Below are 14704 nucleotides of genomic sequence, written 5' to 3' on the forward strand. Positions count from 1 at the left end.
TTTTTTTTTTGAGATGAAGTCTTGCTCTGTCGCCCAGGCTGAGGTGCAGTGGCGTGATTTCTGCTCACTGCAACCTCCACCTCTCAGGTTCAGTCAATTCTGCCTCAGTCTCCCGAATAGCTGGGATTACAGGTGCACACCACCAAACCCAGCTAATTTTTGTAGCTTTTTCTCTTTTTTAGAGAAAAGCAGTGGTAAAGAGAAAGTAAAAACATGGTTAAAAAATAAGACCGGCTGGGCGCAGTGCCTCATACCTGTAATTCCAGTACTTTGGGAAGCCGAGGTGGGCAGATTACTTGAGGTCAGGAGTTCGACACCAGTCTGGCCAATATGGTGAAACCCCATCTCTACTAACAACAACAAAAAAATTAGCTGGGCATGGTGGCACACGCCTGTAATCCCAGCTACTTGGGAGGCTGAGGCAGGAGAATCGCTTGAACCCGAGAGGTGGAAGTCCCAGAGAGCCGAGATTGTGCCACTGCATTCGAGCCTGGGTAACAGAACGAGACTCTGTCTCAAAAAAAGAAAGGGAGGAAGGGAGGAAGGGAGGAAAGGAGGAAGGGAGGAAGGAAAAGGAAGGAAGGAAGGAAGGAAGGAAGGAAGGAAGGAAGGAAGGAAGGAAGGAAGGAAGGAAGGAAGGAAGGAAGGAAGGAAGGAAGGAAGGAAGGAAATAAATCTTAAAAAAAAAATTAGAAAATCTTAGAAGGAAAGAGCAGGAATGTTTACATAAGAAGTCAGGGAGATCTGGAAGGAGGGGGTTGCTAGCAGACCTGGGCATCTAATGAGAGTGGGTCTAGAGACTGTTATAGTCTAGCCAGTATCACAGGTTTCTCTGGCTTCAGCAGCTCTAAGCCTTCCAGAAACTTCAGCAGGGACCGACTGGGATAAATAACAAAGTAGTGCCTTCAAGAGTATAAGCTCCCTTCTAATTACTAGGCCCTTAAGCACCCTCAAAAAACTAAATACTATTTCTCTTGATTCAAGTAGACCCACTTGCTCCTCCCTTATGCATGGACTCCCCTCGCATTCACATCTCTGACTTCATTGCTGATGCCTGAAATTCCTTTAAACAAGGGGAGAAAACATTTCATTCCACAGTCAAAAGAAAAAAATGACAAAAATGCAAAAGGCTGGCTACGATCATATTGAGTTTAACTGAATTTCAGTTAATCACCCTGCCAAGTGGGGCCTGGTGATGCATCTTTAGGAGAGGCCAGACAGACTAACAGTTTATTGAGACCTACTATGCCTTTCACATCATGGTCAGCAGAGGTGAATTTAAATCAATTTGTATAAGTTCCAATGTCTTAATAAATATTTACTGAATGACCTAAGAAATAAACCTAACTATGCAATCTATCAGACATTACCATGTGTCCAAGGAGGAAGAATTTAAAAAGCAGGAGAGCATCAGATCAAGGGGTAAAAGGTCATCAGAGGTTAAAAATTAAAGAGCTAAGGACACAGTAATAGACTGTAGACTTCAACACCAACTAGAATCATATTAACTCTCCCATGAAAAAGATGAAAAAGAAGCAATACAGACCAGTCTGGAGTTGAACTGCCTGGATTTAAACCCTAATTTTGGCATTTACTAGCTGTGTGACACTGGGTAAATAACTTCTCTGTGCCTCAGTTTCCTCATCCCTAAAATAAATACGTCTATCTCACTGGGTTACTATGAAAATCAAATGAGTTAATACAAGTAAAATACTTAAGACAGTACATGACACACAGTAAATATTGTTTAAATATTAACTGCAATTATTATTATTATTATTTTTCAAGACAGAGTCTCGCTCTGTCGCCCAGGCTGGAGTGCAGTGGCGCGATCTCGGCTCACTGCAAGCTCTGCCTCCCAGGTTCACGCCATTCTCCTGCCTCAGCCTCCCAAGTAGCTGGGACTACAGGCGCCCGCCACCATGCCCGGCTAATTTATTTTTGTATTTTTAGTAGAGAAGGGGTTTCACAGTGTTAGCCAGGATGGTCTCGATCTCCTGACCTCATGATCTGCCCGCCTCAGCCTCCCAAAGTGCTGGGATTACAGGCGTGAGCCACCGTGCCCGGCCATTAACTGCAATTATTATCATCATCATCATTATTGCAGTCTGAGATATCTGGCCTGAATTTATCAAGGTAGGAAGCTCTGTCATTGCACAGAAATACCTTGTTCTCAGGAGAGTCACTAACGGAAGTGCTTCTATAAACAAGGGACATAAGCAGAGAAGGGGTACAGAAAACTCATGATTACCTGGGGAATAATTAAATATATTTTAGGTATTGGTCTTTTTTTTTCTCTCTCTCTATTGGTATTTTTCTGGTTACTGAGTCATTCTTTCTTCATTAAGGGGTGAGAAGAGGTGTCAAAAAATAGACAAGGCCGGGCGCGGTGGCTCAGCCTGTAATCCCCAGCACTTTGGGAGGCCGAGACGGGCTGATCACGAGGTCAGAGATCAAGACCATCCTGGCTAACCCGGTGAAACCCCGTCTCTAACTAAAAAATACAAAAAACTAGCCGGCGAGGTGTCGGGCCGCCTTTATGTCCAGCTACTCGGGAGCTAGGCAGGAAGAATGGCTTAAACCCGGGAGCGAGATTGCAGTGAGGCTGAGAATCCGAGCCACTGCACTCAGCCCGGTAGACAGAGCGGACTCCTCTCAAAAAAAAAAAAAAAAAAAAAAAAAAAAAAAAATAGACAAAACATGAACTAGTATATTCTGACAACTGCTGACAATTCAAATTACTTAGCTGGAGAGGAATACAGCAACATTGGGTTAGATAAAATATTCAGATATTCTCCATGCCTTAAATAATACGGCCCTGAGAACAAGAGGAACTTGGGTCAAGCATTCACAATAAAATCCCATCTCAAGACTTAAAACTTAGAGGAGAGCTTGTTACACTAAGGTGAGTATGGTGAAAATCAGGCAAACTTTACTTCTCTAAGTCAAAACTGGTCTATGGTTTCTACGAAGAGCTATTTAGAAATGTGACTATAAAGAATACATTTCAGATAACATGAAAACAAGAAAAAAGAAACTTTTCCATTACAGAAAGAAATGGGTAGAGAAACAACATTAATCAGTGGTAGGGGAGGCTTGCTTTCAGTTTTACTTTACAGAGTAGCATATACATAATATGTTTACAGCATTGTCTCTTACAAAGACTTGCTGTTAATGACTCACAAAGGACAAAATAAATTCTTGGCCGGTAAATTTTTGCCTTTTTTCTTTGAGAGGGAATCTCACACTGTCACCCAGGCTGGAGAGCACTGGCACAATCTCTGCTCACTGCAACCTCCGCCTCCCGGCTTCAAGTGACTCTCTTGCCTCAGCCTCCCAAGTAGCTGGGCCTACAGGCGCCTGCCACCACACCCTGTTAATTTTTTGTATTTTTAGTAGAGACGGGGTTTCACTATGTTGGCCAGGATGGTCTCGATCTCCTGACCCTGTGATCTGCCCCCCTCGCCCTCCCAAAGTGCTGGGATTACAGGCATGAGCCACCGTGCCCAGCCCGTGCCTTTTTTTTTTTTTTTTTTTTGAGATGGAGTCTCACTGTCACCCAGGCTGGAGTACAGTGGCGCGATCTCAGCTCACTGTAACCTCCGCCTCCCAGGTTCAAGCAATTCTCATGCCTCAGCTGCCTGAGTAGCTGGTATTATAGGTGTCCGCCACCACACGTGGCTAATTTTTTTTTTTTTTTTTTTTGAGACGGAATCTCACCCTGCTGCCAGGCTGAAGTACAGTGGCTCACTGCAACTTTTGCCTCCCCGGTTCAAGCGAGTCTCCTGCCTCACCCTCCCTAGTTGCTGGGATTACAGGCGTGCACTACCACACACAGCTAATTTTTGTATTTTTAGTAGAGATGGGGTTTCACCATGTTGGCCAGGATGGTCTTGCGCTCCTAAGCTTGTGATCCACCTGCCTCACCCTCCCAAAGTGCTGGGATTACAGGTGTGAGCCACTGCGCCTGGCCTAATATTTGTATTTTTAGTAAAGACGGGGTTTCACCATGTTGGTCAGGCTGGCCTCGAACTCCTGACCACAAGTGATCCGTCCGCCTTGGCTTCCCAAAGTGTTGGGATTACAAGCGTGAGTTACTGCGTCTGGCCTCTTAATTTTTAAGATTGACTTTTTAATTTTGTGTGTGTGTGTGTGTGTGTGTGTGTGTGTGTGTGTGTGTGTGTTTGAGACAGAGTTTCATTCTTGTTGCCCAGGCTGGAGTGCAATGGTATGATCTCAGCTCACTGCAACCTCAGCCTCCTGGGTTCAAGCGATTCACCTGCCTCGGCCTCCCGAGTAGCTGGGATTACAGGCACACGTGCCACCATGCCCGGCTAATTTTGTATTTTTAGTAGAGACGGGGTTTCTCCATGTTCGGTCTCGAACTCTCAACCTCAGGTAATCCACCCGCCTCGGTCTCCCAAAATGCTAGGATTACAGGTGTGAGCCACTGTGCCCAGCCTAAGATTGACTTTTGAGAGATATTCTACTTACCTCTACTTACCAAGAGGAAAAGAGATATAAACATATTAAATATCAAGCATTTTATATACATTTCCCAGTTACTCTACGTAATAACCCTATGAATACAGATGAGAAAACTACAGCTGCAGGAAATAAAGAAGCCTTCCCACAGTAACACTGCCTATAAATGACGGAATAAATTCAGGATGTTTTGAATTCAAAGCTCATGTATGCTCTGTGCACTTCACTCTGCTTCCTGAGGCAGGTAAGATGTTTTAATATCTACTTGCCTGAATGTTAATGTCTGTCCACAGAAATAAGTCGGAGCTCTGGAGTAGAGAACACCCGATGATTCAGAATCGTTCCGGAGTGCTATATTTCTTCGACTGCTCAGACTGTACCCCTCAAAACCAGCTGTCCACTCTTTTTAAAAGCAAAGATATTGAAAACTGTTAGAATCTCTTGAGGGATATCTTCAATACAGACATGTTAAATAAAACGTGGAAATAGGAGACTACTCTTAGGGCCATGGTCAAGTTCAATAAAATAAAAGATTCCATTAACAGGGTATCATGATCAGTCCCACAAATTACAAAAAAAGATTTTAGTATATTCCTGCATAATTTTGATATAATAAATCAAATAAGTGTTATCTAATAAAATCATAGTTCAAGCATAATTGCTTGAACTTATTCCAACCTAATAAAAATCTAATTAATAAATGAGTCTGTGGCTCAAGCCTGTAATCCCAGCACTTTGGGAGGCCGAGACGGGCGGATCACGAGGTCAGGAGATCGAGACCATCCTGGCTAACACGGTGAAACCCCGTCCCTACTAAAAATACAAAAAACTAGCCGGGCGAGGTGGCGGGCGCCTGTAGTCCCAGCTACTCGGGAGGCTGAGGCAGGAGAATGGCGTGAACCCGGGAGGCGGAGCTTGCAGTGAGCTGAGATCCGGCCACCGCACTCCAGCCTGAGTGACAGAGCAAGACTCCGTCTCAAAAAAATAAATAAATAAATAAATGAGTCTACATCTTCTAAAAAAGAATGCAGGAGAGAGAGATCGATTTCAAATCATAAGACTTTTTTTTTTTTTTTTGAGGCGGAATCTCGCTCTGTCGCCCGGACTGGAGTGCAGTGGCCAGATCTCAGCTCACTGCAAGCTCCGCCTCTCGGGTTTACGCCATTCTCCTGCCTCAGCCTCCCGAGTAGCTGGGACTACAGGCGCCCGCCACCTCGCCCGGCTAGTTTTTGTATTTTTAGTAGAGACGGGGTTTCACCGTGTTAGCCAGGATGGAATAAGACTTTTTTTTAAGTCTTGCTCTGTCGCCCAGGCTGGAGTGCAGTGGCGCGATCTCAGCTTACTGCAAGCTCCATCTCCTGAGTTCATTCTCCTACTTCAGCCTCTAGAGTAGCTAGGATTACAGGCGGCCACCACCACGCCTGTCTTACTTTTTGTATTTTTAGTAGAGATGGGGTTTCACCGTGTTAGCCAGGATGGTCTCGATCTCCTGATCTTGTGATCCGCCTGCCTTGGCCTCCCAAAGTGCTGGGATTACAGGCATAAGCCACCACGCCTGGCCCTCAAATCAGACTTTTAAGAAAATATCTCTCTCCAGGTATTTCTTGAGGGTTTGGAAAATCAGCTGGGCACAGTGGCTCACGCCTATAATCCCAGGACTTTGGGAGGTCACAGCAAGAGGACTGCTTGAGCCCAGGAATTTGAGACCAGCCTGGGCAACATAGCAAGACCTGGTCTCTACAAAAAAAAAAAAAAATTAGCCAGGTGTGGTGGTGCATGCAGGTGGTCCTGGCTACTTAGGAGGCTGAGGCAGAAGGATCCAGAGGTCAGGCTGCATGATTGCACCACCACACGCCAGCCTGGGCGACAGAGGTGAGACCTTGTCTCAAAAAACACTAACTAAATAAAAGTAAAATATAAAAAAAAGAAGATGAATAAAAAGGAGTATCAGTGTCCTACACAATATTTTCAATCTTTGGTTTTCAGTGAGGCTAAAAATCTAGTCCAGCATTTTTTTTTTGGTCCCTGAAGAACTGATGAAAACAAAAATCACATGAGGTAATCCGAGTAAAATACAAGGTGCATGTTGTTCTTATCAATTCAGGATCTATGCTTAGAATAGCTGGTTGTCAGTGTGCTGCCCTTAGCACAGAATACAGGTATTCTAATATACAGTTAGGCTTCAGGAGAGAAAAGGTTAGCAGCATACCATGAGGCACCAATGTGGAATGACCTATTTGGGGGACACTCCAAGGACTCCACTCCTGTCGGCCATCTCCTCGGGCACAGACTCTGAACTGATAATCAACGTTGGGGTCTATGTGCAATACTATGAATTCAGTTTCAGAACCTACATATACATCCTCAAAATGATTTGAAGTACATTTACGAAACTGGAGCCTGTAATCTTGGGCTGTAAAGTCGTCATCCACCTAAGGAGAAAAGCTTTATGTTAGGTGAGACACAGAAGATGACTTCTCTCAGCCATCACTGCTTAAAAACTTTGAATGGAGCCATTTTGGACCAAGCAGCCAGGCCCACATGCTGAATATGGGGTATTCTTGGGAAGGCCATAGAAAATATGCCATCATATCATTATCTCTCTTCTTTTTTTTTTTTTTTGAGGCAGGGTCTCACTTTGTTACCCAGGCTGGAGTGCAGTGGCATGATCTCGGCTTATTGCAGCCTCCACACCCTGGGTTCAAGCCATCCTCCTCCTTCAAACCTCCTAAGTAGCTGGCTGGGGCTTCTGGCGCACACCACCATGTCCGGCTAATTTTTTGTATTTTTTGTAGAGATGGGTTTTCACCATATCTCAGATCTTTAATTCCTGAGCTTAAGCAATCTTCCCGTCTCAGCCTCTCACAGTGCTAGGATTACAGGCGTGAGTCACTGTGCCTGAGCACCCTTCTTTTCTTTATTGAACCATGTGTTCTACATTTCCCAGTCTGATATAAAAAAGTCTGCCTCCTTTGAAGAAATGGCATGTTTTTTAATCAATGCCAAAGATAAAACATTCAAGATTCAATGATAAGTTTCCCACAACCATACATCATTCATAATAACCAAGACATAATTAACATACAGTACACAGAATCCCCATTAATTTTTAGGGGTCCTGCATATATTCTGTATGTTAATTAGCCACCAATAGAAAAATGGGTAAAAGACATAAATAAGTATTCTACAGAAGAAATATAAATAGCCAAAAATATATATTATAAATATTCAACCTAATTTGTAATATGGCAAATATAATCTAAAACCACAACAAGGCCAGATATGGTGGCTCATGCCTATAATCCTAAGACTTTGGGAGGCCAAAGCGGATGGAGGACTTGAGCCCAGGAATTTGAGGCCAGCCTGGGCAACATGGCAAAACTCCATCTCTACAAAAAATTACAAAACTTAGCTGGGTATGGAAGCACATGCCTGAAGTCCCAGTTACTTGAGGACCGAGGCAGGAGGATCACTTGAGCCCAGGAGGTTGAGACTGGAGTGAGACATGATTGTGCCACTGTACTCCAGCCTGGGTGACAGAGTAAGACCCTATCTCAAAAACAAACAAATAAATAAATAAAACCACAACAAGGTACATTTAGGCAAAAATATAAAGTCTCACAATGCCAATTATTGGTCAAGATATGGAATAACAGAAACTCATATACTGCTTGGAAGGCTAAATTGATACAATCATCTTGTGGAAAGTTTGTTATTACCTACTAGTGTATGGATCCAATACTCTAAGATGACCTCATAATTTTACAGCTAGGTAAATATTAATATTTTGCAAACTTCACGTACGTTCATAAGGAAACACAAGTAAAAATACTTATAGCAAAAAACTGGAAATAAATAGGTCCACTGATAGGAAAATTAATAAAAATGGAAAAAGAGTCCTGTTATGAAATAACAGCATGTTTACAAAAAAAACAAAAAATCCTTTTAAGAAAATCTTGGCTGGGCACGGTGGCTCACACTTGTAATCCCAGCACTTTGGGAGGCCAAGGCAGGTGGATCACCTGAGGTCAGGAGTTTGAGACCAGTCTGACCAACACGGAGGAACCCCATCTCTACTAAAAATACAAACTTAATCAGGCGTGGTGGCGCATGCCTTAATCCCAGCTACTCGGGAGGCTGAGGCAGGAAGATGGCTTGAACCTGGGAGGCGGAGGTTGTGATGAGCCAAGAGCGTGCCATTGCACTCCAGCCTGAGCAACAAGAACAAAACTTCGTCTCAAAAGAAAAAAAAAAAAAGAAAAAGCCAGGCACAGTGGCTCATGCCTGTAATCCCAGCACTTTGGGAGGCCAAGGTGGGTGGATCACTTGAGATTTAAGGAGTTCGAGGCCAACATGGCAAAACCGTGTCTCGATTAAAAATACAAAAAATTAGGCCGGGCGTGGTGGCTCAAGCCTGTAATCCCAGCACTTTGGGAGGCCGAGGCGGGCGGATCACGAGGTCAGGAGATCGAGACCATCCTGGCTAACACGGTGAAACCCCGTCTCTACTAAAAAACACAAAAAACTAGCCAGGCGAGGTGGCAGGCACCTGTAGTCCCAGTTACTGGGGAGGCTGAGGCAGGAGAATGGCATAAACCCGGGAGGCGGAGCTTGCAGTGAGCTGAGATCCAGCCACTGCATTCCAGCCTGGGCGACAGAGTGAGACTCTGTCTCAAAAAAAAAAAAAAAAAAAAAAATACAAAAAATTAGCTGGGTGTAGTGCCGGTAGTCCCAGCTACTGAACTTGGGTGGGTGGGGAGGGGGAATGGTGCGGAGGTTGCAGTGAGGCAAGGTTGCATCGCTGCACTCCAGCATGGGCAACAGAGCAAGGCTTCATTTCAATAAAAAAGGCCAGGCATGGTGGCTCACACCTACAATCCCAGCACTTTGGGTGGCCGAGGCGAGTGGGTCACCTGAGGTCAGGAGTTCAAGACCAGCCTGGCCAACATGGTGAAACCTTGTCTCTACAAAAAATACAAAAATTAGCCAGGTGTGGTGGCAGGTGCCTATAATCCCAGCTATTCAGGAGGCTGAAGCAGGAGAATGGCTTGAACCTGGGGGAAGCGGCAGGCAGGGGAGGGCATGGAGGTTGCAATAAGGCGAGATCACGCCACTTCATTCCAGCCTGGGCAAAAGAGCGAAACTCTGTCTCAAAAAAATAAATAAATGCCGGGCGCGGTGGCTCAAGCCTGTAATCCCAGCACTTTGGGAGGCCGAGGCGGGCGGATCACGAGGTCAGGAGATCGAGACCATCCTGGCTAACACGGTGAAACCCCGTCTCTACTAAAAAATACAAAAAAAAACTAGCCGGGCGAGGTGGCGGCGCCTGTAGTCCCAGCTACTCGGGAGGCTGAGGTAGGAGAATGGCGTGAACCTGGGAGACGGAGCTTGCAGTGAGCCGAGATCTGGCCACCACACTCCAGCCTGGGCGACAAAGCGAGACTCCATCTCAAAAAAAAAAAAAAAAATAAATAAATAAATAAATAAAAATAAAACTGGAAGAACTACCTCAGTGTTCCCTGTGACTTCATTTTACTGTAAAGTAAAAGAGATTTTTGTTTGGGAAGAAAAGAATGTATTTAAAAGTAGCCAATGAAAAAATCTGAGAGGGCCGGGTGCGGTGGCTCAAGCCTGTAATCCCAGCACTTTGGGAGGCCGAGACGGGCGGATCACAAGGTCAGGAGATCGAGACCATCCTGGCTAACACGGTGAAACCCTGTTTCTACTAAAAAACACAAAAAACCAGCCGGGCGAGGTGGCAGGCGCCTGCAGTCCCAGCTACTCGGGAGGCTGAGGCAGGAGAATGGCATAAACCCGGGAGGCGGAGCTTGTAGTGAGATGAGATCCAGCCACTGCACTCCAGCCTGGGCCACAGAGCGAGACTCCGTCTCAAAAAAAAAAAATCTGAAAGGCCCTCAAATCTCAAACCCATAATGTGGAAGTTATTTCTAGAATTCTGAATTACATACCTTACACCATCGTACAATGATGCCTCCAGGTTTCTCTATTAGTTCTTCTATCTGTACTGGTGGGCGAGATGCTACTGTTCCATGCTTAAAAATGTGGTCTTTCACTATGTTAAGAATTGAGTCATCCAACTGAGCAGATAAACAAGGCACATCAACCAGTAAAGGTACTTCTGGTAAGCTGAGGAAACAAAGCTCATGTGTTATGAGACCTCTAACTGAGAGTTAAAAAATACAAGAAATAAAAAAAAATTGATTGTAGTGGTGGTTACATAATTCTGTGAATATAATAAAAACCACTGAATTGCATATGTCAAATGGGTGAATTGCATGGTCTATGAATTTATATCTTAATAAAACTGTTTTAAAAAGTAAAAAAAAAAAGAAATATTTTAGAGCAGTCACAAGCTTGAAAGATCCTGAAGCCCCCAGTAAGTAATTCTCATGGCAGTAGGGGATTTGCAAGATGTTACACAAAGATTCTCTTTTCAAATAAATATAAGCAAGACAGAAAATTGGTAGGATCATAACTGTCCATTTTATGTCAAACGATCTGGTTTACTGGAATATGACTCCGTTTCAACAATACATTGAGAATTTCTAAAATTTAACAACTCTTTTACACATTGGATTGAAAAAATCTGTAGTAATACTATACCAAGGATTATAATCACAACTATTTCATTAGTAACAGTGGTAATGGGTAGTGAAATGCTTTTTTTTTTTTCCCCTCAGAGTCTCACTCTGTCCCCACCCTAGGCTGGAGTGCTGTGGTGTGAACTAAGCTCACTGCAACCTCCATCTCCCTGATTCAAGTGATTCTCCTGCCTCCGCCTCCTGAGTAGCTGGGACTACAGGCGCATGCCACCACACCCAGATAATTTTTTATTTTATTTTATATTTATTTTGAGACGGAGTCTTGCTCTGTTGCCCAGGATGGAGTGTAGTGGTGCAATCTTGGCTCACTGCAACATCTGCCTCCAGGGTTCAAGCAATTCTCCTGTCTCAGCCTCCCCAAGTAGCTGGATTACAGGCATGTGCCACCATGCCCGCCTAATTTTTATATTTTTAGTAGAGATGGGGTTTCAACATGTTGGCCAGGCTGGTCTCAAACTCCTGACCTCAAGCGATCTGCCTGCCTTGGCCTCCCAATGTGCTGGGATTACAGGTGTAAACCACCATGCCCTGCCTGAAAACCTTGAGATATATATTCTCTATCTCCCTTAATCAGAATCTTGAACAGAGGGAGGAAAAAAGCAGACATAGTTTAAATGCTTAAAAGTAAGTCCAAATGGCACAGCTCTCTTACCTGTCCAACTGAATGTGTGAGGCCTTTTTGGTAAAGCTCCACAGTTTCTCATTCTCTTCTCCCACACCACCACGCATGGCAATCTCACCTACAATCAAGAATAAGAGACCTGGAACAGTGAAAATGGTCACATATAAAGTAATCAACATAACTCATGTCTGGGTGGGTCTCTAGTGTTCTTGAAAATAGTTCTTAAATGATGCCACAGTCAAATTCCCAAAAAGTTAAAGTAGAAACTATTTTAGAAGTGACTCTAAGATCAAATCCAGGAGGGAAAGGGATACACAGTGGCAACATTTTGCCAGAGATGAAAAATCTATCTGCTCTATACAAGGAAATCAACCAATTTTAGGCAAACCAGAAAGCCCAGGGACTTCTTCCCATCTCTCCTACAGAATCATTATGAACTTCAATAGGAGCCAGTACAAAATATTGCCCTGAGAGGAGCAATAGGGGATACGGTTGTGTTTTTTTGTTTGTTTGTTTTTGAGACTGGGTGTTGTTCTGTCGCTCAGGTAGGAGTGCAGTGGTAGGATCATAACTCACTGCAGCCTTGAACTTCTGGGCTCAAGCAATCCTACCATCTCAGCCTCCCAAGTAGCTGTGACCACAGGTGCACGCCACCATACCCAGCTATTTTGTTTTTTTTTTTTTGGTAGAGATGAGGTCCCACTATGTTGCCTAGGCTGGGCATAGGGCTTGAAAAGCCAAATGATGCATCTATGTTTTCCTAAAAGAGTATCATACATCAGATTACAAATTATTTAACAGAATAATAAAAAGAAAATGTCAGGCCAGGTGCGGCGGCTCACGCCTGTAATCCCAGCACTTTGGGAGGTCAAAGTGAATAGATCACAAGGTCAGAAGATCAAGACCATCCTGGCCAACATGGTGAAACCACGTCTCTACTAAAAATACAAAAATTAGTCGGGTGTGATGGTGGGCACCTGTACTCCCAGTTACTCAGGAGGCTGAGGCAGGAGAATCGCTTGAATCCGGGATGTGGAGGTTGCAGTGAGCCAAAATCACGCCACTGCACTCCAGCCTAGGCAACAGAGCGAGACTCTGTCTCAAAAAAAAAAAAAGGAAGTTACATAGAGGCATATGATATGAAAATGACCAACTTCTATGTCCTTCCACAGCCCGGAAGAACACTGTCATAACTCTTTTCCATCTGAATGTGCCCTGTAGTTACTCAAGTTTTTTGAGACCATATGTCCTTCTCCTTCACCAAAACAAAAACAGAGACATGGCTGGGTACTGTGGTTCATGCCTGTAATCTCAGCACTTTGGCAGGCTGAGGCTGGCTGGTCACCTTGGGTTGGGAGTTCAAGACTAGCTTGGCCAGCATGGTGAAACCCTGTCTCTACTAAAAATACAAAAAGTAGCTGGGCATAGTGGCACGCTCCTGTAGTCCCAGCTACTAAGGAGGCTGAAGCACTAGGATCGCTTGAACCTGGGAGGTGGAGGTTGCAGTGAGCCAAGATCGCATCACTGCACTCCAGCCTGGGCAACAGTGTGGAGACTCTGTCTCAAAAATAAACAAAAAAATAAATAAATAAATAATTTTCTCAAAATTCCATAAATAACTTTCTATCCCTCAGGAGAATAGTAAAGAGTTTGACATTAAAAATATTTCTGAAGTTTCCTTCTGCTGCTGGGATGTATAATAATTTTTTTAAATTAAAAAACATAGGCCAGGCATGGTGGCTCACGCTTGTAATCCCAACACTTGGGAGGCCAAGGTGGGCGAATCACGAGGTCAGGAGTGCTACACCAGCCAGGGCAACATGGTGAAACTCTGTCTCTATTAAAAATACAAAAAATTAGCTGGGTGTGGTAGTGGGTGCCTATAATCCCAGCTACTTGGAAGGCTGAGGCAGGAGAATCGCTTGAACCCACGAGGCGGAGGCTGCAGCAAGCCAAGATCGTGCCACTGCACTCCAGCCCAGGAAACAGTGCAAGACTCCATCTCAAAAATAAATAATTAAATTAAATTTTGGACACACAAAAATATTCAAGTATCAAATGCTGTAACAATCACACTGCCCCAAAGGATTTTTTCTTTTTGAGACAGACTCTGACTCTGTCACCCAGGCTGCAGTGTGATGTGCAGCCTCAAACTCCTGGGCTCAGGGGATCCTCCCGCCTCAGCCTCCCAAGTAGCTAGGACTACAGGAATGTGCCACTATGCCCAGCTAGGATTTATCTTTTTTTTTTTTTTTTTTGAGATGGAGTCTCACTCTTGTAGCCCAGGTTGGAGTGCAATGGTGCAATTAGGGCTCACTGCAACCTCTTGCCTCAGCCTCCCGGGTAGCTGGGATTACAGGCGCCCACCACCATGCCCGGCTAATTTTTGTATTTTTAGTAGAGACAGGGTTTCACCATGTTGGCCAGGCTGGTCTTGAACTCCTAATCTTAGATGATCTGCCCACCTCAGCCTCCCAAAGTGTTGTGATTACAGGCATGAGCCACCGTGCCCGGCCAGGATTTATCTTCTAAAATAAAAACAAATGATCAGTCCTCAGGGGATGAGTGTACACTCCTGGCCCATGCTGCACTGCTTCTGGGTTTGTTTCCAAATGCAAAGTCCACCAAGGAAAGACATTCCATGGTACTGCTAGAATTTTCTCAAAAGCACTGTTATGGTCAGTGGCAAATAAACACTTCTCATTGAAGATAAGACAAAAATGTAACTAGCAATGTCAAGATAACACTCGTACTATATTCTAAGTGGGACCAAACGAAGATGAACTTCCAGGTAGAGTAACAGCCTTGTGAATCATTCACACTTTTTTCCCACACCACTCCCAGCACTCATTTTGCAGAAGGGATGGAATTCAGTCTCCTTCCCTAGCTCCTTTTTCCTCAAATGACTTTTAAAAGTTGGTGCCCCTTAGTGTTCTAATCTCTTTCATCTGCTCTTCTCACATTACACGGTGTC

General features: G+C 44.3%; 1 protein-coding gene across 4 annotated transcripts in view; it reads right to left on the reverse strand.

Annotated features, from left to right (window-relative positions):
- Nucleotides 1-14704, reverse strand: part of CRLF3 (cytokine receptor like factor 3) — a 53551-nt gene that overhangs the window by 12611 nt on the left and 26236 nt on the right. For 2 of the 4 annotated variants that reach the window (XM_030923061.1, XM_030923062.1), the window contains exons 3-6: nt 11761-11848; nt 10455-10632; nt 6695-6917; nt 4755-4887 (exon numbers count right to left, since the gene is read on the reverse strand). In XM_030923061.1, coding sequence (XP_030778921.1) covers nt 4755-4887; nt 6695-6917; nt 10455-10632; nt 11761-11848 — 622 coding nt within the window. Of the gene's footprint in view, nt 1-4754; nt 4888-6694; nt 6918-10454; nt 10633-11760; nt 11870-14704 lie in introns of all 4 variants that reach the window. The other 2 variants (XM_030923060.1, XM_030923063.1) reach the window with 1 other exon arrangement.

The sequence above is a fragment of the Rhinopithecus roxellana genome, chromosome 19, assembly GCF_007565055.1.
Source record: "Rhinopithecus roxellana isolate Shanxi Qingling chromosome 19, ASM756505v1, whole genome shotgun sequence".
Taxonomy (NCBI): Eukaryota; Metazoa; Chordata; class Mammalia; order Primates; family Cercopithecidae; genus Rhinopithecus; species Rhinopithecus roxellana.